General features: G+C 44.0%; 1 protein-coding gene and 1 long non-coding RNA gene across 2 annotated transcripts; both read right to left on the reverse strand.

The window, feature by feature from the left end:
* Positions 1–14633: 14633 nt before the first annotated feature.
* On the reverse strand, positions 14634–22274 carry LOC122941688 (gastrula zinc finger protein XlCGF49.1-like). Its single transcript, XM_044299113.1, has 3 exons — positions 22228–22274; positions 21766–21865; positions 14634–15800 (listed from the first exon to the last, which is right to left on the reverse strand). Exon 3 carries the CDS (start codon positions 15559–15561, stop codon positions 14908–14910), a length of 654 nt encoding a protein of 217 aa, XP_044155048.1. The 5' UTR covers positions 15562–15800; positions 21766–21865; positions 22228–22274; the 3' UTR covers positions 14634–14907.
* A 450-nt stretch (positions 22275–22724) lies between these two features.
* Positions 22725–25132, reverse strand: LOC122941713. Its single transcript, XR_006390505.1, has 3 exons — positions 25074–25132; positions 22910–23059; positions 22725–22782 (listed from the first exon to the last, which is right to left on the reverse strand). It is a non-coding gene; the product is annotated as an uncharacterized LOC122941713 (long non-coding RNA).
* Between the last annotated feature and the right edge of the window lie 400 nt (positions 25133–25532).

Consider the following 25532-nt stretch of genomic DNA (forward strand, 5'->3'; position numbering starts at 1 on the left):
CTTTCATGATGTCATGACCATGTGTGGGAGGGGTCAGGCTCCAGGCTGTTCTGCTGCAGGAGGTAAAGGACCTGTGATGATGTCATGACCATGTGACCAAATGTGGGAAGGGCTTGTGGTCACATGACCAGGTGGTCTAATGTGTGTTTAGGACTGTGGTGGTTGGGATCCTTGCTGGACTTGAAGCTTGTTGAATCAGGATTGAATGACAGTGTGTAAGTAGCAGAGCTGTCTGTGTGATTTGTGAGTAGCGGAGCTGTCTCTGTGTGATGTGTATGTAGCGGAGCTGTCTCTGTGTGATGTGTATGTAGCAGGGCTGTCTCTGTGTGATGTGTATGTATCAGAGCTGTCTCTGTGTGACGTGTATGTAGCGGAGCTGTCTCTGTGTGATGTGTATGTAGCGGAGCTGTCTCTGTGTGATGTGTATGTAGCGGAGCTGTCTCTGTGTGATGTGTATGTAGCAGGGCTGTCTCTGTGTGATGTGTATGTATCAGAGCTGTCTCTGTGTGACGTGTATGTAGCGGAGCTGTGTGTGATGTGTATGTAGCGGAGCTGTCTCTGTGTGACGTGTATGTAGAGGAGCTGTCGCTGTGTGATGTGTATGTAGCGGAGCTGTCTCTGTGTGACGTGTATGTAGCAGAGCTGTCTCTGTGTGATGTGTATGTAGCAGAGCTGTCTCTGTGTGATGTGTATGTATCAGAGCTGTCTCTGTGTGACGTGTATGTAGCGGAGCTGTCTCTGTGTGATGTGTATGTAGCAGAGCTGTCTCTGTGTGATGTGTATGTAGCGGAGCTGTCTGTGTGATGTGTATGTAGCGGAGCTGTCTCTGTGTGATGTGTATGTAGCGGAGCTGTCTCTGTGTGATGTGTATGTAGCGGAGCTGTCTCAGTGTGATGTGTATGTAGCGGAGCTGTCTCTGTGTGACGTGTATGTAGCGGAGCTGTCTCTGTGTGATGTGTATGTAGCAGAGCTGTCTCCGTGTGATGTGTATGTAGCAGAGCTGTCTCTGTGGGACGTGTATGTAGCAGAGCTGTCTCTGTGTGATGATGTGTATGTAGCGGAGCTGTCTCCGTGTGATGTGTATGTAGTGGAGCTGTCTCTGTGTGACGTGTATGTAGCGGAGCTGTCTCTGTGTGATGTGTATGTAGCGGAGCTGTCTCTGTGTGATGTGTATGTAGCGGAGCTGCCTCTGTGTGACGTGTATGTAGCGGAGCTGTCTCTGTGTGACGTGTATGTAGCGGAGCTGTCTCTGTGTGACGTGTATGTAGCAGAGTTGTCTCTATATGATGTGTATGTAGAAGAGCTATCTCTGTGCGATGTGTATGTAGCGGAGCTGTCTCCGTGTGATGTGTATGTAGCAGAGCTGTCTCTGTGTGACATGTATGTAGCGGAGCTGTCTCTGTGTGATGTGTATGTAGCAGAGCTGTCTCTGTGTGATGTGTATGTAGCGGAGCTGTCTCTGTGTGATGTGTATGTAGCGGAGTTGTCTCTGTGTGATGTGTATGTAGCGGAGCTGTCTCTGTGTGTGATGTGTATGTAGCGGAGCTGTCTCTGTGTGACGTGTATGTAGCGGAGCTGTCTCTGTGTGATGTGTATGTAGCAGAGCTGTCTCTGTGTGATGTGTATGTAGCAGAGCTGTCTCTGTGTGATGTGTATGTAGAGGAGCTATCTCTGTGCGATGTGTATGTAGCGGAGCTGTCTCTGTGTGATGTGTATGTAGCAGAGCTGTCTCTGTGATGTGCATGTAGCGGAGCTGCCTCTGTGTGATGTGTATGTAGCGGAGCTATCTCTGTGTGATGTGTATGTAGCAGAGCTGTCTCTGTGTGACGTGTATGTAGCGGAGCTGTCTCTGTGTGATGTGTATGTAACGGAGCTGTCTCTGTGTGATGTGTATGTAGCGGAGCTGTCTCTGTGTGATGTGTATGTAGCGGAGCTGTCTCTGTGTGATGTGTATGTAGCGGAGCTGTCTCTGTGTGATGTGTATGTAGCAGAGCTGTCTCTGTGTGATGTGTATGTAGCGGAGCTGTCTCTGTATGATGTGTATGTAGCAGAGCTGTCTCTGTGTGATGTGTATGTAGCACTGCTGTCTCTGTGTGATGTGTATGTAGCAGACCTGTCTCTGTGTGATGTGTATGTAGCGGAGCTGTCTCTGTGTGAAGTGTATGTAGCAGAGCTGTCTCTGTGTGATGTGTATGTACCGGAGCTGTCTCTGTGTGACGTGTGTGTAGCGGAGCTGTCTCTGTGTGATGTGTATGTAGCAGAGCTGTCTCTGTGTGATGTGTATGTAGCGGAGCTGTCTCTGTGTGATGTGTATGTAGCGGAGCTGTCTCTGTGTGACGTGTATGTAGAGGAGCTGTCTCTGTGTGACGTGTATGTAGAGGAGCTGTCTCTGTGTGATGTGTATGTAGCGGAGCTGTCTCTGTGTGATGTGTGTGTAGAGGAGCTGTCTCTGTGTGATGTGTATGTAGCGGAGCTGTCTCTGTGTGACGTGTATGTAGAGGAGCTGTCTCTGTGTGATGTGTATGTAGCAGAGCTGTCTCTGTGTGATTGTGTATGTAGCAGAGCTGTCTCTGTGTGAAGTGTATGTAGCAGAGCTGTCTCTGTGTGATGTGTATGTAGGCTGTCTCTGTGTGATGTGTATATAGCAGAGCTGTCATCTGTGTGATGTGTATAGTAGCGGAGCTGTCTCAGTGTGATGTGTATGTAGCGGAGCTGTCTCTGTGTGACGTGTATGTAGCAGAGCTGTCTCTGTGTGATGTGTATGTAGCAGAGCTGTCTCCGTGTGATGTGTATGTAGCAGAGCTGTCTCTGTGGGACGTGTATGTAGCAGAGCTGTCTCTGTGTGATGATGTGTATGTAGCGAGCTGTCTCCGTGTGATGTGTATGTAGTGGAGCTGTCTCTGTGTGACGTGTATGTAGCGGAGCTGTCTCTTTGTGACGTCTATGTAGCGGAGCTGTCTCTGTGTGATGTGTATGTAACGGAGCTGTCTCTGTGTGATGTGTATGTAGCGGAGCTGCCTCTGTGTGACGTGTATGTAGCGGAGCTGTCTCTGTGTGACGTGTATGTAGCGGAGCTGTCTCTGTGTGACGTGTATGTAGCAGAGTTGTCTCTATATGATGTGTATGTAGAAGAGCTATCTCTGTGCGATGTGTATGTAGCGGAGCTGTCTCTGTGTGATGTGTATGTAGCAGAGCTGTCTCTGTGTGATGTGTATGTAGCGGAGCTGTCTCTGTGTGATGTGTATGTAGCAGAGCTGTCTCTGTGATGTGCATGTAGCGGAGCTGCCTCTGTGTGATGTGTATGTAGCGGAGCTGTCTCTGTGTGATGTGTATGTAGCAGAGCTGTCTCTGTGTGACGTGTATGTAGCGGAGCTGTCTCTGTGTGATGTGTATGTAACGGAGCTGTCTCTGTGTGATGTGTATGTAGCGGAGCTGTCTCTGTGTGATGTGTATGTAGCGGAGCTGTCTCTGTGTGATGTGTATGTAGCGGAGCTGTCTCTGTGTGATGTGTATGTAGCAGAGCTGTCTCTGTGTGATGTGTATGTAGCGGAGCTGTCTCTGTATGATGTGTATGTAGCAGAGCTGTCTCTGTGTGATGTGTATGTAGCACTGCTGTCTCTGTGTGATGTGTATGTAGCAGAGCTGTCTCTGTGTGATGTGTATGTAGCGGAGCTGTCTCTGTGTGGCGTGTATGTAGCGGAGCTGTCTCTGTGTGATGTGTATGTAGCGGAGCTGTCTCTGTGTGATGTGTATGTAGCGGAGCTGTCTCTGTGTGACGTGTATGTAGAGGAGCTGTCTCTGTGTGATGTGTGTGTAGCGGAGCTGTCTCTGTGTGATGTGTATGTAGCGGAGCTGTCTCTGTGTGATGTGTATGTAGCGGAGCTGTCTCTGTGTGACGTGTATGTAGCGGAGCTGTCTCTGTGTGACGTGTATGTAGCGGAGCTGTCTCTGTGTGACGTGTATGTAGCGGAGCTGTCTCTGTGTGACGTGTATGTAGCGGAGCTGCCTCTGTGTGACGTGTATGTAGCGGAGCTGTCTCTGTGTGATGTGTATGTAGCAGAGCTGTCTCTGTGTGATGTGTATGTAGCGGAGCTGTCTCTGTGTGATGTGTATGTAGCGGAGCTGTCTCTGTGTGACGTGTATGTAGCGGAGCTGTCTCTGTGTGATGTGTATGTAGCGGAGCTGTCTCTGTGTGACGTGTATGTAGCGGAGCTGTCTCTGTGTGACGTGTATGTAGAGGAGCTGTCTCTGTGTGATGTGTATGTAGCGGAGCTGTCTCTGTGTGATGTGTGTGTAGAGGAGCTGTCTCTGTGTGATGTGTATGTAGCGGAGCTGTCTCTGTGTGACGTGTATGTAGAGGAGCTGTCTCTGTGTGATGTGTATGTAGCAGAGCTGTCTCTGTGTGATGTGTATGTAGCAGAGCTGTCTCTGTGTGAAGTGTATGTAGCAGAGCTGTCTCTGTGTGATGTGTATGTAGCAGAGCTGTCTCTGTGTGACGTGTATGTAGCGGAGCTGTCTCTGTGTGACGTGTATGTAGCGGAGCTGTCTCTGTGTGATGTGTATGTAGCAGAGCTGTCTCTGTGTGATGTGTATGTAGCGGAGCTGTGTCTGTGTGATGTGTATGTAGCGGAGCTGTCTCTGTGTGACGTGTATGTAGCGGAGCTGTCTCTGTGTGATGTGTATGTAGCGGAGCTGTCTCTGTGTGACGTGTATGTAGCGGAGCTGTCTCTGTGTGACGTGTATGTAGAGGAGCTGTCTCTGTGTGAAGTGTATGTAGCGGAGCTGTCTCTGTGTGACGTGCATGTAGCGGAGCTGTCTCTGTGTGATGTGTATGTAGCGGAGCTGTCTCTGTGTGATGTATATGTAGCGGAGCTGTCTCTGTGTGATGTGTATGTAGCAGAGCTGTCTCTGTGTGATGTGTATGTAGCAGAGCTGTCTCTGTGTGAAGTGTATGTAGCAGAGCTGTCTCTGTGTGATGTGTATGTAGCAGAGCTGTCTCTGTGTATGTGTATGTTCAGTTCCATGGAGCAGGGGTACTGTGAGGTCTGGACATTTGCCCCTGTTTCCCCTATACAAAGTTATAAACTTTTTACTTTATTTCACTTGAAAGGTGAAACTTAAACTTGCATTGACGTGCACTGTTTAATACTGAGTACCTGCATTTTCTATGTATGTCGTGATATATATCCTCTTCATTTGCACTGTATTTTGGGACTTTGAATGAGAAGCTGGTGATTTTCCACTGCTGCCATAGGGTTTAATGAAAACTATGTTTTGGAGGGAAAAAGACAGACTTGTTTACCACCAAAACCAGACTGACTGTTCTGTCTTCATACACGTCCACACAGTGTGCAGTCTGACATTCCTGTCTTCCACATAAGAGGACAGCTCTGTACTGTGTCCTGGAGACTTCTCTTTCCCAAAATGCTTTTTACTCCCACAATCCCCTGCTCCACCCACAGTGCAGCAGTCTTTGTAACAAGAAAAACAAAGTGTAATACAATTTAACACCGTTGATGGTGCTATAACCACATTAATCACTACAGAAATACCAAACTCTGGCAGATGTGATCTGTAATGATTCTCCCTAACCCTGCTGGGCAGAACACTGACCCTGTGACTGTCTGGTTTAGCTTTGTTGTTATGTCTGGAAACACTGCTGCGTCATTGCCACTGGGTATCATTAAAGCTCTAATGTAAGTCTATGCCAGACGGGAATGGTAACTTTGTAAATGTTTCTGCTGAGCTTCTCCACTCCACCCTCCTATTAGAAGGTTGCAGTCTAGCTAGAAACTATACACTGCCTGTCCCAAAAAAAAGTTGCCACAAAAAAAGTCACACACGCCTTTAGCTTTGATTACGGCCCACATTCCCTAAGGCATTGTTTCGATAAGCTTCTGCAATATCACAAGATTTATTTCCATCCAGCGTTGCATTCATTTTTCACCAAGATCTTGCATTGATGAAGGTAGAGTCTGACCGCTGTGCAAAGTCTTCTCCAGCACATCCCAAAGATTGTCAATGGGGTTAAGGTCTGGACTCTGTGGTGGCCAATCCATGTGTGAAAATTATGTCTTATTCTCCCTGAACCACTCTATCACAATTTGAGCCCGATTAATCCTGGCATTGTCATCTTGGAATATGCCCGTGCCATCAGGGAAGAAAAAAATCCATTGATGGAATAACCTGGTCATTCAGTATGTTCAGGTAGTCAGCTGGCCTCATTCTTGGAGCACATACTGTTGCTGAACCTAGACCTGACCAACTGCAGCAACCCCAGATCATAGCACTGCCCCCACAGGCTTGTACAGTAGGCACTAGGCATGATAGGGGCATCACTTCATCTGCCTCTCTTCTTACCCTGATGCGCCCATCACTCTGGAACCGGGTAAATCTGGACTCATCAGGTCACATGACCTTCTTCCATTGCTCCAGAGTCCAATCTTTATGCTCTCAAGCAAATTGAAGCCTTTTTTTGTGGTTTTCCTCACTGATTAGTGGTTTTCTTACAGCTACACAGCTGTTCAGTCCTAATCCCTTGCGTTCCCTTCTCATTGTGCATGTGGAAATGCTCTTACTTTCACTAATAAACATAGCCCTGAGTTCTACTGTGGTTTTTCTTTGATTTGATTTCAACAAACGTTGAAGTCATCATCAACGATCACGATCATTCAGGATTTTTTTGCCGCCACATTTCTTCCCCGAATACAATGGGTCCCCACTATCCTTCCAGTTTTTAATAATGCGTTTTGGACAGTTCTTAACCCAATTTTAGTCGTTTCTGCAATCTCCTTAGATGTTTTTTCTGCTTGATGCATGCCAATGATTCGACCCTTCTCAAACAGACTAACATCTTTTCCACGACCACGAGATGTGTCTTTTGACATGGTTGTTTAAGTAATGAGAAGCAACTCATTGCACCAGTTTGGGTGAAATAACTTATTGCCAGCTGAAAGAAAATCGCCCATGCAGTAATTCTCCAATAGGAGGCTCATAACTATTTGCTTAGTTAAATCCAGGTGGCAACTTTTATTTTGGACAGGCAGTGTATATAAGGAGAGCAGTCAGTACCCCTAGTGTTCTGCAGTTAGGGAAGAGTGCTTGGGGAATCTTCCAGACTACTGAGGGACCAGAGGAAGACACTGAAAGGGGCATGCTGAGCCACAGACCATGGATCACCATTGTTGTGACCAAGAAGCTACCAGGACTACTGAGCTACAGCCTTTGACCAAGGTACGAGCCTTCTGAGGAGAGAGAGGGACAGTTAACTCAGGCCTTTCCTCAGCATCAAACCCTTCTTCTGCCCTGGAAAGGCCAGCCCTATGCCTCACCTGTATGGTTTTGTACCTGAATTCCTCCAGTAAAGAAGCACACTGGTTTACTGCAGACACTGACTCTCTGGACCTATTTCCCATTGGGGTGCACCATGCCTTACCATCCCCTCCAGAGAGCAGCAACACATGGTGACACCTCGACAGTGTCCGGGCGAGTCGACCCAGTGTAGTGTTGGAGCCACCCCAAACCCAGTCACTGTATATGCACATCCAGGACACGAAGCTCCCGTTCCACCACATCCCAAAGATGCTCTATTGGGTTGAGATCTGGTGACTGTGGGGGCCATTTTAGTACAGTGAACTCATTGTCATGTTCAAGGAACCAATTTGAAATGATTCGAGCTTTGTGACATGGTACATTATCCTGCTGGAAGTAGCCATCAGAGGATAGGTACATGGTGGTCATGAAGGGCTGGGCATGGTCAGAAACAATGCTCAGGTAGCCAGCGGCATTTAAACGATGGCCAATTGGCACTAAGGGGCCTAAAGTGTGCCCAGAAAACATCCCCCACACCATTACACCACCACCACCAGCCTGCACAGTGGTAACAAGGCATGATGGATACATGTTCTCATTCTGTTTACGCCAAATTCGGACTCTACCATTTGAATGTCTCAACAGAAATCGAGACTCATCAGACCAGGCAACATTTTTACAGTCTTCAACAGTCCAATTTTGGTTGAGCTCGTGCAAATTGTAGCCTCTTTTTCCTATTTGTAGTGGAGATAAGTGGTACCCGGTGGGGTCTTCCGCTGTTGTAGCCCATCCGCCTCAAGGTTGTGCGTGTTGTGGCTTCACAAATGCTTTGCTGCATACCTCGGTTGTAACGAGTGGTTATTTCAGTCAACGTTGCTCTTTTATCAGCTTTAATTAGTCGGCCCATTCTCCTCTGACCTCTAGCTTCAACAAGGCATTTTCGCCCACAGGACTGCCGCATACTGGATGTTTTTCCCTTTTCACACCATTCTTTGTAAACCCTAGAAATGGTTGTGCGTGAAAATCCCAGTAACTGAGCAGATTGTGAAATACTCAGACCGGCCCGTCTGGCACCAACAACCATGCCACGCTCAAAATTGCTTAAATCACCTTTCTTTCTCAGTTTGGAGTTCAGGAGATTGTCTTGACCAGGACCACAACCCTACATGCATTGAAGCAACTGCCATGTGATTGGTTGACTAGATAATCACATTTATGAGAAATAGAACAGGTGTTCCTAATAATTCTTTAGGTGAGTGTATTTCAAAGGGGAGGCCATCACACCCTGGTGTTTTTGCAGGTTTCACTTTACCCAAAACCTCATTTATTTCTAAAATCGATATTTCTTTTTACAGATATTCCTTTTGAGCCTGGGATATCTCTCTCAAAGCATTCTGGTTTAAATATAGGTCCAAATCTATTTTCGATTATTGTACCCTATACTTATAAAGTTCCTGGAAATAGTATACAAAAACTTTTTTAACTCCTTCAGGTGAACTAATTATTTAATCCGTATTGTCTCTGATCGCCCTTATCCAGGATTTCCATCTTTGATTTTTTACAATACCTGCTAAAATACCTGCTAAAATTTTACCAACCTTTTCTCCTTTCTTCTAATTTTTTTTCCAGTACATTACCTTTTTCTTTAGTAATTTTCTTCCAGTAATTCACCTTTTTAAACAGTCCTCTTAAGTATGCCTTGGCGGTATCCCAAACTATCAATCTGCTAGCGGAGTTATTATTCTCCTGGAAAAAAAAAAATATTCCACCATTATACTCTCTTTATCTGAAATCAATGATAACCAATGAGAGTTAAACTTAAACATTGGCAAGTTATTCTTTCTGTTCAGATCCAGTTCCATTGCCACAGCACTATGATCGGATAAAGCCATAAGGAAATACTTTTTCTTAATCCTATTTTGGGACATTAGATTTTTATTTCCCAAGACCATATCTATTCTTGACCAGGTTTGATGTGATTTAGAATAACAGGAATACATGATTTCTTCCGTGTTCTGATAGCGCCAAACATCAATCCAGTTAAATTCCAAGGCCAGTTTAAACAATCTACATTTTGTGTTCTTCCCCCTCTGCTAGACATTCTATCCCTGAGTGGATCCATTACAGCACTGTAGTCTCCTATCACAATCATTATGCATTCTTGTCTATACAAATATACAACATGAATCTATGCAATTTATACAAGACATCTGGCTTATATGGTGGTGGAATATATATATTTGCGATTACCATTTTAACCCCTTCTATATTACATTGTAAGAAGAGGTACCTACCACAGTCGTCGGCCTCGTATGCAACACACTCAAATTTAATCTTATTGTGTATCAGAATTGAGACCCCTCTTGAATAAGTAGTATATACCAAATGGTACACTTCCACTATCCTTTTCTTATCTAACGACCTTAAATATTCTTTATCTAGGTGTGTCTCTTGGAGGCAAACGATGGCTGGCAAGAACCTCTTCATCCACTCAAGGATAGCATATCTCTTTACTCTCTCTCGTAAACCCCTCACGTTCAATGAAAGAATCCTAACCATCTAGCAGAGAGAAAAAAAAACAAAAAACACAACCACGTCCCCTCTCCCTCTTCTCCAAAATGCCTCCCACCCTGAATAGCCCCCCCCCCCCCGTCTGCTAATCTGCAGTCGGGGTGGCTCCATTACTTAGCATAATGGCTCCTTATCCCCATTCCCCCCCCTCTCAAAGCCCATCCCGTCCACCCATTCGCTGACCTCTAGTGGTGTCTGAAACAAATCAATCCTTCCTTTGTATCCCACCCTTAATTTTGCCGGAAAAAGTTAACTATACTTCAAACCTTCCTCCCTTAGTCTCTTTTTAACGGTTATGAACTCTTTTCTACGTGCATTAGTGTCACCTGAGTAATCTGGGAAGCGTCTTATCTTTTCACCATGTATCTGGTATTTTTCAGAGGTTCTAGCATCAGCCAATAATATATCTCAATCCTTAGCAAGTAAGCATTTCACCAACATATGTCTGGGATAATCCCCTGGAACCCTCTTTTTTGTGGGAACCCTATGTGCTCTTTCGATAGCGAACAAGGGGGAGAGAATACCCTCTTTACAATTCTCCTTTATCCATCTCTCCATAAATTCGATACAGTTGTCCCCTTCTGCCCGTTCTGGCATCCCTACGCATCTTATATTTGTTCTTCTCGATCTATCTTCTTGATTTATTAATTTTTGTTCCATCTTGCCATTCATCTGTTTTAAAAATACAACCTCCTTCTCTAGATTCTGAACAGAGTGCTCCAGAGCAGGAATCCTTTTTTCCATCTCATGTAGTCGCTGCCTTATTTTCTCCAGCTCATCCCGTATTACACTAACATCAGTTTGCACTGCCCCAATCTGTGTCACTATATTACCCATTACATTTTCCATCCTCCTCATGCAAAATATGTCGTTAATCATTTTTACATCTATCTCTGTGGGTACCGCAGAGGATCCCCGCTCTCCCACTCCACCCGTAGTCCCGTTCTCCTGCATAAAAACGTGGGACTCTGTATCTATAATTTTTTATTTCTGTAGAGAACTGGAACCTGGGGAGTTAGGGACCAGAAATTTATTTAAACCCTGTTGTTTGGACCCACTCTCTAACCCTGTTACTGATCTCCTAGTAGGGCCACGCTGTTCCTCCTTTTTCTTGGGGGGCATTTTTAAACTTACTCTTCTCTCTTTTTCCCTTTTCCACTTCCCCCCTTCCCCTTCCCACTTCCCCTTTCCTTGCTAACTCCTCCTCTACCTTTTTTCTCCCTCCTTTCCTCCTCTCTCTTCACCCACCACTGTCACAACCCTTCCCAACAGTTATCTCCAAAATACAGATGTATAGTTGTCTTAATCAGAAACATTAAATCTGTTAACATATAACAACGCTAAAGTTTGCAATATAATGAAATATTGTAACAAGCAATCCAATTAGACAAAACCATACATTTCAGCTTAGTCCAAAAAAGAATGATTATTTGAGACAAAAGATATTAATAAGAGGGAAACACAGAGAGACACACAAAAAAAAAAAATGTCCAGCAGTCGGAATATGAGGTATCGCATAAAATAACTCCACCATAAAAAATCTATGTCCACTAATCCGCACACGTTTGGTCAAAGAGGGGGAGATGGAAAAGTCACAAGTGTACCTTTAATGAGAGGGTTAACCTACGTTAAAGTGAATTAGTCCCTGGTTAGTCCGGGAGAGTTTGGAGGTGTTAGAAGGTGTTAGTCCTATGAAAGAGCTTCTTCAGAGGGTTAGAATCAATGGTCAAGATCAAAATTGCAATAGGTGTATAAATGTAAATACCACGGTCGCTGTACGCTGTAGTCCACAACCATCTAGGTATCTTCACCCCCTTTTTTTATTTTTCCTTCTTTCTTTCCCTCTTCTCTCACTTGTTCCTTTCTTCCTTCCACAAAGGACGCTCAACCCCCACATACAAATGCTACAAAGTTTGGCAAAACAACCTCCAATTTCCACTCTCCACACAGAAGCTTCCAACCCCTCTCTTTTTCTCTTTCTTTTTTCTTTTCTCCCTTTCTTCCTTTACCCCTTTAACAATATCGCTGGTTCTGTCTATTATAGGGTGAGGGACATCAAAACGGACATCAAAACGGTGGGACTCCACTCTGAACGGCCGCTCGGCTCCAACAGCGCCCCTCAATGGCATTTAACCCACTCACACTTCAGGCCGCTGCTCCAGCTCCAACTCACAACCAACCTCCTCTGGTCCTCCGTTCCTCCACACCGGCGACTCACCACCCAAACAACGGCCACGGCATCCCCAACAAGCCCATCAACGCAGCGGCAGGCAGAAATCAGCACCCAGGTGTCGGCGTTCCCAGCAAACACATCGGGATGGTAGCGAGCAGGCAAACAGGACAGCCGGCGAGCAGGGGTGAACGGGTGGTGGAGCCTAGCATCAAACGTCAGACGCTCCCATGCTCCTCCTCCGGCCTATGTTTCCCGTCTACTGCCCCAAGACAGTTAGGCAACTGGCACACCTCCCAACATTTTTCAGAAATTTCTATCCACTGTTGCCTACTAGGATGTGGTATAAATTCTGCATGCAACTGCTCCCACAAAGCACAGCACGTATCCTTAACAATCAAGGAAACTGTGGATATTCCTAGACGAAACTGATAATGGAGGGACGTCAAACTTTCTCCTGTTGCCAGAAATTTATCAGAAGAAAATAAAAAAAAGAGTGTAAATAAAAATGAGCAAATATGTAAAAACAAAATCACAAAAAAAAAAAAATACAGGCTATATCATTTGGATGGCCTTGTTTGTGACCTTAAACTGGACATACCACCGTTAAATGCTCAAATGCTTTCCTTTGTTCTGTGGTCATTCACAGGGCAAAGGACATTTTTGGGAAATCCAGTGATAGAACGGGCTCTCCATGGAGAACGATAGGCGTATGCTTCTGGCTAGCATTGCTCACAGTGCAGTCAACGTCTCTAATGGTCGTGATAGGGGTAAATCCTGACCATAGGAGCCGGTGAAGTCACAGTGAACAATACTAATGCCGAGCCTCCAAAGCCCTTGGCCTGCGCAATCAAGAGCTGCGCTAAGTAGAGTACAGTATCAAATAAAGAAAATTTTTGTACCATGGGGTAGGGAAGTATGTCTGGTTTCAGCTTTGAACCCGTAAAAGCGATGTTAAAAAATTATACAAAAATAACAGTTAATAGCAAAATATTAAAATAAAATAAAAATATATTATTACTTTATGGTAAGCAATAAGCGTTCTGCAGGTGAAACACTTTGACGGAAAGTGGTGTCCTGTCTTTCGATGCGATGAGACACCCTTTGTAGCAGATCGTCAAAACTGTCGATGGTCATCTGTAAGTAGTTATGAAACTTGTCCGGATAAATCCGCAGTTCGAGAAACAGAACTTCAAATGCTCCCCTTCTTATTCTGGCAGAAGTAATCGGATGCACCCAATAGCGATGGCACTGTCTGGCTCGAAGACGTCTTCTCCAGCAGGAAACAAGGATTAGAGCCTGAAATCCAAACCGAATGTGGTCCGGCATCATCTTTGCTATCTTCCGAGGCAGCATCTGATGGGTATGCGACCTTCGGTTGTCTTTTATAGCCACTGTACAATTTGCATGTGAAATTCGTTCTTTTGATCTTTGAAAATTTAAAAACTGGATCCGTTATTCCGCCTGAAACCAGACGATAACGGATGAGACTGATCCGTTATTTTACCGGATATCGTCAAAGATATCCGTTTGTATATGGTTTGCTGGATCCGGCAGGTATTTCCGGCAATGGACTAACGGATCCGGGGGAAAAAAGATAACCGTTTGCATGTGGTTTGACGGACCCGGCAGGCATTTCCAGCAGCGGAACTGCCTGCTGGAATCCAACAACACTAGTGTGAAAGTAGCCTAAATAGTGTAAAAATAAATTTTAACTGAAAAAAATTAAATAAAATGTACATCACCATATTCTGATCTCCACAATTTTTTTTATATAGTTATATCTACTGAGCTGTGTGGGGCTCATATTTTTCAAGGACAATCTGTAGTTTTTATTGATATAATTTTGAAGTGTGTGTGACTTTTTGATTACATTTTATGGGTTAGAGAAGCAGTGAAAAAAATGGCAAATTAGCCATTTTGACCATTTTCTCAATTATGCCATTTGCCGTATTGGAAAAAATATTTGTATATTTTAATAATACGGGCGTTTTCCGACGCAGTGATATCCATGTTGTTTATATTTTTTGTTATTTATGTATCTATTTTGTATTATACAGAAAGATTTTAAAAAGTGATTTAAACTTTTAGATTTTTTAAAAGATATTTTTATCTTTTTAATGATTTTGAAGCTCAAATTTCAGCCTACAAAATACAATTGTTTGTTTTTAATTCTGAACATTCATGGATTTTTAAAATCCATTTATTACTCAATTTCTCATTTCATATGTTGGCCTGCCACTTGCTGTCCAAAATGAGAATTGCAGCTTGAAAACCCTGGGTGTCACTTAATCACGGCATCTAAAAGGTTTTAACGACCGTGATCTGCATTATTGCCGGTCGCGGTCATTAACCGTGGGTCTCTGCTATTTGAAACAGAGGAGACCCGCTGGCCATGACACCTGCTGCACGCACAAGCGGGCTCCTTGTTTGCCTATTGCTCCAGCACTGTAGGTTAAACAAATCCCACAAAGTCCATTGGACACAATGCAATTCCTGACTACCAGCTCTCCTGCAACTTCATAGTTTCTGAGGCAACAGTTAAGGATGAAGAAGACACAAGGATAGAAGATGTAAAAGTAAATGTTTATTAACAATTGATAACAAGTTTGTCTTTGTGAAATATTCTATGCATATGGTGGATCAATAGGTGCGTTAACTGGATTCTGTTCGTTTTTTGGATAAAAGACACATACATATTTATATCTTAATCATTATTTTGTGCTCAATATTGCTTTCCTGTTTTCTTGACTTGTAACCAAAAGATATGACGACTTCTGTGTAGGAGTTCAAAGATGTTTAATAATATGAAATATTGAGAACATGAAAATTATAGGAAACAAAAAATGACTCTCTTAATGTGAAAATGGCTTCTCTGCTTTGTGAAGTCTCTGATGTGCAACAAGAGGTGATTTCTGAGCAAAACATTTCCCACAATCTGAACATGAAAATGGCTTCTCTCCTGTGTGAATTCTCTGATGTACAACAAGAGCTGATTTCTGAGTAAAACATTTGCCACATTCTGAACAGGAAAACCGCTTCTCCCCTGTGTGCATTATTTGATGGGCAATTAAAGATGATCTGTGAGTAAAACATTTCCCACATTGCGAACATGAAAATGGTTTCTCTCCTGTGTGAATTCTCTGATGTGCAACAAGGTCTGCTTTCTGGATAAAACATTTCCCACATTCTGAACATAAAAATGGTTTCTCCCCTGTGTGACTTCTCTGATGTATAACAAGAGCTGATTTCAGCGTAAAACATTTCCCACATTCCAAGCACAAAAATGACTTTTTATCCATGTGAAATCTCAGATATTTAATGACATCGGATTTCTGTATAAAACATTTTCCACAATCTGAACATGTAAATGATTTTATATCCGTGTGAATTCTCTGATGTTTAATGAGATCTGATTTCTGTATAAAACATTTCCCACAATGTGAACACAAAAATGGCTTTTCATCCTTGTGAATTCTATGGTGTTTAATGAGATCTAATTTCTGCATAAAACAGTCTCCACATTCTGAACATGAATACGGCTTCTCCCCTGTGAGAGTTCTTGGAGTTTCAGCCCATCCTTGTTCTTTGTTTTGCTTAACAGTCTGTGATGAATCCAAAGATCGGACCCATTGAAAAAGATCAGTTGATTGATTAACGCTATCAAATGTGTCCTCTTTGATACCACAAACATTTTCTGTAAAATCTAACGATATCAGGTGTTTCTTTGAGCTTGTGGTACAGTCATCTGCCAAGAATAAAAGTAATTGTATTATTTTTTAATACAATAACCATCATAACCTAATTACATTCTTGAATAATGAGGACAGTGGTGGCAAAACAGATCACAATCTAACAGTAGACCTCAGAGTCAAGAGCAGCAGATCATGATGTTAGATCACAAGGGTGTCACAAAGAAGAATAGGAGGAGGACAAACTTGTTCTTATTCAGAATGCAGGTCCACAGGGTCTGGCTGATGCCGCCTCATGTGCTGTGCAGCAACTGAGCTTGGCCTAGGTCTGGCATGTTTTGAGCCTGCACCCATAGTATCAGTGGCATCACCAGTTCCCAACCTGACCACAATAAAACAGATCTGGCCTGGCTGTTTTTTTTTTTTTTTTTTTTTAAGGTTTTGGCCATACGTTGCCTCTGCTTCTTATTGCCACCACAGCGACCACACTTTTCCTCAGATGTAACTGCCTCCTCAGCACCCTGATCCTGCTCACAAGTACTGTCCAACACACATTCATCATTATTGTCCTCACTACCCCCCCTTCCCCCCCCACACACACCAATTTGATCAGACTGTGCTATGCCACCATGTCTACCACTGCTCCACTGCGCCACCACTGTGACTACAAGTGCCATTACTACTACTATCACCACCAACACAGTGATACATTGGATCCCCCACCTCCGCCTGAATCTCCTCCTCATGAATGTCCAAAGGCTTCTCACACAAGTCATCAACAAGAAGACTATCTTGAGTATCTTTCACAGCACTTAGGGTGTTGTTGCCTCTTCTTAGAACACAAAAGGCCCCCCAGCAAGAGGTTGGTGAAGACAAAAGTGACGTAAGTGAAAGGCTTATCTGGGACCGCAAGGTAGAGGAGAAGGGTGAATGTGATGACACTTGGCTTAAAGACACTGTGTCAGACTCAGGGACGATATTGACCAGTCCACCAGTCCACCATGTCATCTCCTATGTCTTTAATAATAATCTTGCACCTACCAGAAACAAGGGAGAACTGTGGCCTACTACTACTACTGGCCAAAAGGGTGGTGCCTACGGTGCTGTTATTGTTGTTTGCACTAGTACAGCCACCCACATTCTCACTTGCGGATAATGAAACACGAGTCTTTTGTTTTCCACTCTGACATTTTAATATGGGGCCTATTTCAAGAATGTCAAGTCAAAGATTTGGTATGGTAGCAAAAATGGTAAGTGCAGAGAAAAGGGTTTCAAGGAATCCAGCTCCACTTTCCTTTATCAAAGTGGAGCTGGATTCCTTGAAACCCTTTTCTCTGCATATTGCCGGCCGATACCTGACTCGGGTAATCCGTGCTCACAGCTGAAGGATGGGGCAGGTGAGAGCTGCTGAACTTTCCTTTTCTTCAAAAATGGTAAGTGTTTTTTCTCTAAGTAAAAGACAGATGTGCAATTAAACAATCCTCCTCTTCTACGAATATACTGCACACTGGTATTGACAATTTACAATGATATAGTAGATCACCCAACACCCTGAAACTCAATGAGCTGTCTCTGAGCCAATAAGGGGAGGTCCATCTCCCTCCATGTTCATCCTCCCTGTCCATTTTCCATCCGATTTGTATAGTAAAATGACAAAGATAATCGGCAAAACTTGTGATTCATTTGGCAGCAGAATTTTTGTGAAACTCGTAACAGAATTGATTTGCTCATCTCTACATTATCTATTGTATGATTTCAACAAGTTGGTAAGGCTGATTAGTCAGCCTGCATTTGTGGGAGGGGCGGAGGCTCTTCTTATACGAGCCACAGCCTCATTCACAGGGGCGTGGGTTCCCAGGTGCACAGCTGCCGCTGGGTGTCATTAGCAAACTAGCGTCTCTGGTGGTAGGAGTCTTTCTTTGCAGCATGGAGCTTGTTATTTTGCTCTTTGCTACCATAGCATGCACGCGCCATACTACGTAAGTAGGTTGGGCCGGGGCCGTCTCTCCTGGCCGGTCGGAACCGACTTTGCTATCGAACGGGAGGCTTCGCCTCAGAATTTGCTACCTCAGGTTTGCTTGTTGGGGCTAAATACTTCTATTTCTTTTCAACTTTGTTGGTAATAGGAGTTAGTTCCTATAAATCTTACAAGTTTTACTTCGCTTTGTTCATCTCGTATGAAAAGTTACTTCAGCCGGTTGCTGTAAAGGAAGAGTTACCCGGGCTGCACGTGACGTCATGTTTGGAGATCGGACGCAGCTGTTATTGTTTAGGCCTCTTGCTGTAGCTGTTCCTTGCCATGTGTCTCCCCCCTCCCCCGCTACCACCATCTTTAGGCTTCATGTATTTCACTGCTCCATGTGCTTAAAACCCTGCCGCACTTTCATGCTCTGCTGTTATCCTGAGCGGCATTTACACTTTCGGCTTTTATTTCATGTCTTATGCTGCATCCGCACATCCTTACTGTACTGCACTTTTCTACTCTTGGTTCGTATTCACTCAGATTGGTCTCACATTCAAGCTGCGGTCACCTGTTGGCTGTTACATCTCATTCCCTCACCAGCAGACAGCCGGATCCGTATTACACGCCTGTTATTACATGTTGTATACTCTGCTTACAGCCATAGCTGCTACTGTTACTCCATTTTTATTCTCTGAACGCACCACCCTGGTGTTCACACCTTGCTCCACTCACAACCAGAGCTGCGTTTATGCGTTGACTGGTATACCATGTTTGCTCTGCTCACTGTGAGAGCTGTGTTTACACGTCCGCTGTCACATGTTCATACTAGGCTTGTTTCAGAGCTGCATTCACGTTCACCGTTACATCATGTTTATGCTCCACTCACATTTAGAGCTGGTATTCTACCAATTTCATTCTCTGCCACACCCAGAGGTGCATTCACACTACGCTGTAAAATAATTTTTTTGCACTCCACCCACGACCAGAGTTGCATTCATACGTCTATCGGTATATCATGTTTGCTCTACTCGCACCCAGAGCTGTGTTCACACGTCCTATGCTACTACAGGTTCTTATCAGGCTCATTTCAAGAACTGCATTCACGTCGCTATTACATCTGTTATGCTCCGTTCACAACCAGAGCTGCTGTTATACCAATTTTAATGCTCTGCTTATACCCAGAGTTGTGTTCACACTTCTACTGCTACACCAGGTCGTATACCCCACTCGCCAAAGCCGCTTTCCATGTCTGCTGTCACTTCAAGTTAATATTCCGTTCACATCCAAAGCTGCGTCCGCATGTCTGCTTTTACATCTTGTCCTATACTCCATTCACTACTAGAGCTGCGTTCACGTGTCTGCCTTCGCATCATGTCAATACTCTGATTGCATTTATACGTCTGCTTTATACCATGCTTTTCATGCACTACCCATACTCAGAGCTGCGCCCATACCATGTTTTTTAGGTTCCACTCACATCCAAAGCTGCATTCACCCATTTGTTGTTACATCATGTGTTGTACTCTGCTCCCACTCAAAGCTGCATTCTCTTGTTCATTGCTACGTCATGGTTTTGCTCAATAATCTCACCGGGGCAGTCTGCACCCACCGCTCTGGTACCTCTCTCCCGACAAACATAACTGCGTTCTTTTCAGGCTTACGTTCCCTTCCTCGGTGGTCTGTTACATTCCATAGGCCTACTTTCTGTTTAATCCTGGTTCATAATCACTCAGACTGGTCTCCTTTTACTTCTGGTTCATATTCACTCAGATTGGTCTCCTGCCCCAGTTCACCAAACAGCTCCTCAGCGGAGGTCAGTGGGCCAGTAAGTTTCCTGCTATGTTTTCACAAGCTGTTCGTTTGTTTGTCACAATAAGAGACTTCTCTTAGCGAACTTGCAATGCCTCAGGCTCTTGGTTTTTCTCCCATCTCTGTGTTAATTTCATGTTTACGTTTAATGGTTCGCCGTGGTTAGTGTTATGTATGCACGTGCTTCGGATTACTAATGTCTATATTTTCAACGCCTGTTGGCAGTTATGTTCCTTAGACCACCTTCTGGCCATTCCAATCATTCAAGTCGCTTCATATGCCATCAGATCCGGCTTACAATTTAATTGCTTATCGTCACCGCAACGTCGGTCAGGTCTCGTTTCTAACGATATTTCGCCTTGCATGTTATTCAGGCCACGTAGTTTATCTTGGGTATCGCCTGCCACATCGGTCATGCTCATGGTTTAATTTCACCTGCACCTTATCCAGGTCACTTATTATAGTCATAATTTCTTTTTTTTTAAACAAACAAAAAAATAAAAATAAAAAAATCGGCCCCATGGCTTCGGGGGCTCGATGACAGCTTCGGCCCCATGGCTTCGGGGGCCCGATGACAGCTTCGGCCCCATGATTTCGGGGGCCCGATGACAGCTTCGGCCCCATGGCTTCAGGGGCCCGATGACAGCTTCGGCCCCATGGCTTCGGGGGCCCGATGACTGTTTTCGGCCCCATGGCTTAGGGGGCCCGATGACTGTTTTCAGTCCTGCTGGGCTGATTGCCTGGTTTGGTTGTCCATCTGTGCATCTGGGTTGATTTGGCCCATATGTATCACATACATGCCTACCGGCTTCCCTAAATTCCTAGTAATCGATGTTGATCGCTCACTTTATGTTTTGACCGCAAACTGGTCCGGTTCGCCCTACAGCATCATTGTCATGTCGTACGCAGATATTTTGTCTTGCTTTAATTGTACATGTTTCGTTCAGGTCCTGCCAGAGGAGGAACAAGCAGGTCAATTCCCTCTAGCATTTCAGTCTCTGACCGTAGTCGATCATATCTTGTCAACCAGGTCCCCGCGCAAAGTCATTGCCTTTTTACCACGACCAGGAATTCATTTTCGCAGGTAGCTTCATTGCAATTGCATTGCCTCACTCATGGGAGGGCATAGACAGAATCTTGTATATTATGGCTTCGTAGCTTCTTGCCGCACTAACCTCAGACTCCCTACAACCACGTTGAATAGGGTTTTGGACAAGGTCCAGCATTTCCTCACGGTGGAAGATTCGGATAGTAGGTCAGTCTTCACGCCTCAGGTGTTAAAACAATTCCCAGGGGCACACAGTAGAACAATGCGCGGACCACGGCTAGCAGATAGCTGTTGTCTGGGGAAATATTCAAGAATTCTCTTCCTATCTACATAGTTATTTTTGGCCCTCATTCCTGCCTAGTGTAGGCAGTTAGGTTTCGGTCCCACGATCTCCTGAGGCTAGGGCATTGCCAGTACTCGCACTAGAACCAAAACTTTACAAGGTTCAGTTGGTTTTCATGATCCATTTCACAACGTATTCCCGGTCCTCCATTCCGCGTCGGGGCAGTATACGCAATATTGAGCATTATGTCTCTGGCCTTATCATCCACAAGGTGGGTTGTAGGTCTCCTTCTGGTCTTGCCTCATACACCCTGAATTTTCGCTCTAGATCCCTGACGCCTAGCAGTTGGCTTGGGGATTAGTTTGCACATGCCATTCGAGTTCCTTTTCTACCCTACTTGGCTTGGTTTTTGCCCACTTATAGACCTACCCACGATCATGGCTTAGGGCACACAACAAGCCATTTAGTCAAGTTAGCTAAGACACGCCTAGCTGGGTTAGGTTGTTCCCGTGGTTTCTCTCCCTAGGGTTCTTCGGATATCTCTTGGCCGTAGCCATGACCACAAGTTGGTAAGGCTGATTAGTCAGTCTGCATTTGTGGGAGGGGCAGAGGCTCTTCTTATGCGAGCCACAGCCTCATTCACAGGGGCGTGTTCTCAGGTGCCCCACCCTCCCTCCCTTATCTTCTCATTTCCACAGGGTATGCCCACTTATAGGCCTACCCACGATCATGGTTTAGGGCACACAACAAGCCATTTAGTCAAGTTAGCTAAGACACGCCTAGCTGGGTTAGGTTGTTCCCGTGGTTTCTCTCCCTAGGGTTCTTCGGATATCTCTTGGCCGTAGGCATGACCACAAGCACCAATTAATATTGTATGTTGAGGGATCTTCTCTGCTTTATTTAGTGGTTGCTACTCACCTAGGGAGTTAGCAGTAGGAATGTCTTCAGTACTTTGCTCATCACTCTTCACATATGTTTCTGTAGTCTTAATAATGTTCAAATCTTCACTCTTTATCTTCTGTGAAAGAAATATTGTAAAAGTCAGACATTTGGAGAAGTCAAGTGTAATGTTTTATACGACCATAAAAAAAGAAATCAGTAACTAATATGACAACCAAAATTACTGGACAAATATCTGCAGGTCTCCTGTATAAATTCAACCTCTTGGTTCCTCATTCCAACCATCAGTCTCCATAACCAGAAAACTGAGAAGAACCAGACAGCATGTAATGTCTATGGTCAGCTGTAATCCTGCCATCCTTACCTTTCTCATTATACAATGAGAAAACATATAATGCTGGTGTATAAAAAAAAGACTGAACACAAGGTCTTAATAGCCTTCTACGGATCATAGGGTACATTTCATGAAACCTTATCTACCTGATAATATTGATCAACATTGTGATGTTCTTCTGAGCCATCCAGTGGAAGAAGAGGACTGGGACATCTCTCTGGTGTTCTTATCTCTTCCTTAACTGTAGGAAACACATCCGGTGACTGAATTCATTCCTTACATACAGATAATGAGAAGACACGTGTATTTAGTCATGTCTATTACCTGGTGATGTGAGGGGCCAGTGATCCTCCATCATGACGTCCTTGTACAGATGTTTGTGTCCTTCTAAATACTCCCACTCCTCCATGGAGAAATATACGGTGACATCCTGACACCTTATAGGAACCTGACAACACAATGATACAGTCATCACCCAGATCCCTTCATATCGTTTCTGTATAATGTCCCAGCATTCCCACCTCTCCAGTCAGCAGCTCAATCATCTTGTTGGTGAGTTCTAGGATCTTCTCTCTATTGATTTCCTCATGAATCAGGGGGTGAGGTGGAGGCCACATGATTGGGCTCAGGGTTCTTCCCCATCCTTCAGACACAGGATCCTGACAGTGCTCACTAGAGGTCTTCTTCACTACTGTGTAGTCCTGGTTATGGAGAGACACAGTAATAAATATCACTCCATACATCTCGAGTCCCTCACCTCTCCAGTCATGTCCATCTGTTAGTAACATAGATAAGATGATGTAATGTGACATCATCAGAATCTCTCACCTCTCCAGTAAACTGGAAGAGGATCTCTAGGGTGAGATTTATTATACTCTCCGCCATCTTGTCCCTGTCCCTATTCATCCTTGACGGGTCAATCGAGAGAAGAATCTTATATAGAAGATCTCCACTGAGCAGATCCTATATTGTAGGAACCTGAATGGAGAGAAGATGTAAAATAAAATTACTGTTGTTACTGTAGAGCCCCTCAAGTACCAATACAGTGAATTCCCCTATTTGAATCAAAGTCTGATCTAATTTTTCCACTTCCTCAAAAAATGTAACTTTCAGATAAATTAAATAAATTTGCAGTTACGTAATGTGCCCTTTAAAGAATGTTGCACTTCTTCACATTGCAGCATATTTGTCTCGTAAGGATTTACCACACAAGTTAGTTTCCTCTCCTAGTGCATTTGAGTGCATTTGAGTCTATGAGTCTATGAGAATAACAATCTAATGCTTGCTTCTTATAGTTCCCTATGGGAACTATAAAAAAGTGTGAAAGATTTTTTTTTTAAGTTTTTTATAAATAACAAAAATAAAAATATAAAAATTCTATTTACTCCCCTTTTCCTAAAATGAGAATAAAAAAGTAAAAAAATATATAATACACACGATGGGCATCGCCGCATGTGAAAACGCCAGTACTATCAAAATGCTATAGCATTAATCCGGAAAATGGCAAAATGAAAAAAAATTTAAAATTTCCGATTTGCCATTTTTTGGTCGCTACTCCTCCCACAAAAAAGTTTATAAAAAAGTGATCAAAAAGTTGTACACACTCCAGAATGGTATCAATGAATGAAAAGAACAGATCACCCCGCAAAAAATGAGCCCACATACAGCTCTGTACACATAATTACAAAAAAAGTTATAGGGGTCAGAATATGACAGCATTCTTTTCAGTATCAAAATGCAAGAAAAACCATGCATATGTTAGGTATCGCCGGATTCGTACTGACCTGGAGAATGAAGATCACAAGTAAATTTTACTGCATAGTGAACACCGTAAAAAAAAAAAATGGTAAAACTGGCAAAATTCAAAAGTTCATTTTTTTTTTCCAATTCCACCACCTTTTCCCACTTCCCACTACATTCTATGCAATATTAAATGGTGGCGTTGGAAAGTGAAATTTGTCCCGCCACAAAATAAAGCGAACGTAAAAATAAAAAAGTTATGGCTCAAAAAAAAACGCAAAGTCAAAAAAACCTCCGGGGTAGAAGGGGTTATCGGACTCTGTAACTGAGAAAGGAAAGGTCATTATCATCAGATTGTTGGGGTTTCAGACACCCAGGACCCCCGCAGATCAGCTGTTTGAGAAGGCACCGGCGCTCCTTTGTGCGTCGTAGCCTTCTCGCTGATTACCCTAGGCCAGTGATGTCACAATATTCTATCATATGGTCTCACCTCAGCTGATCCCCGTTCACTTGAATGGTACAAGCTGCGGTAATAACACTGAGCCGCTGCTACACGCATAATATTGACGTAGAAGAATAGTTTGCAGGAGCACCGCTGCCTCTTCAAACAGATGATCGATGGCGGGCAGGAGTCGGACCTCCACTAATATGATACTGATGACTAGTATTGAGCGAAGCGATCATAGATCCGAAGTTGCTTTGGTCAAAACTTTGTTTGAATGCTGTATGGAGATCCATCTCCGTATAGCATTCAAATGTATGGGATGCACGGAGGTTAAATTCGTTTTCTCGCAATACTTTGGTGAATAACTTCGGACCTCAATGACTCAACTTGAAAACCATTTTAAAACTTGGATCCAAAGTCGTCTTAGGTACCCAGGTACCAGTAAATACCAAAGCCGCCTTCAGATCCCAGTTTCAAAATTGTTTTCAAGTTGAGACATCGAAGTCTGAAGTTATTCACCGAAGTCTTGTGAGACTTTAGATATTTTCACCTCCGTGCAACCCACACATTTGAATGCTGTACGGAGATGTATCGCCATAGAGATGGATCGCCATACAGCATTCAAACGAAGTTTTGACCGAAACGACTTCAGAGCAAACTTCTTTCAGCACTACTGATGACCGATCCTGAGGACAGATCATCAGTATACAGACACAACCCTTTAATATAATGGTTCCATTACAAAATACAAGTCATCTCACAAATAAACAATCCCTGATGTAAGCAGTGACTATACTGGACACATACCTCCACCTGCACCGCTGGACACTACATTTATAGGGGAGGGGGAGACTAGTGGGCTAAAGGACCTTTCATGATGTCATGACCATGTGACCATATGTGGGAGGGGTCAGGCTCCAGGCTGTGCTGCTGGAGGAGGTAAAGGACCTGTGATGATGTCATGAGCATGTGAATATATGTGGGAGGAGTCAGGGATCACATGACCAGGTTCTGTAAATTTTAGAGCTAATTTGATGGCGAGAAGCTTGTCATCTCCAGTAGAATAGTTCCTATCAACAGTCCTGCCCCTGGAGCTCTTTTGTGTCAGTGCTGCTCAGCTCCTACAGAAGACACATCCTCCTCCAAGAAGAACTGCCTTGTGATATCAGGACAATGAAAGAGGAGGCTTGCTTTCGGGGTTTAGAATGCAGCTTCTGCTTGAGGTGTCCAATCCTTGGGTTTCATCTTTATTGTGGTAAGAGAAGA

The sequence above is a fragment of the Bufo gargarizans genome, chromosome 6 (assembly GCF_014858855.1).
Source record: "Bufo gargarizans isolate SCDJY-AF-19 chromosome 6, ASM1485885v1, whole genome shotgun sequence".
Lineage (NCBI taxonomy): Eukaryota > Metazoa > Chordata > Amphibia > Anura > Bufonidae > Bufo > Bufo gargarizans.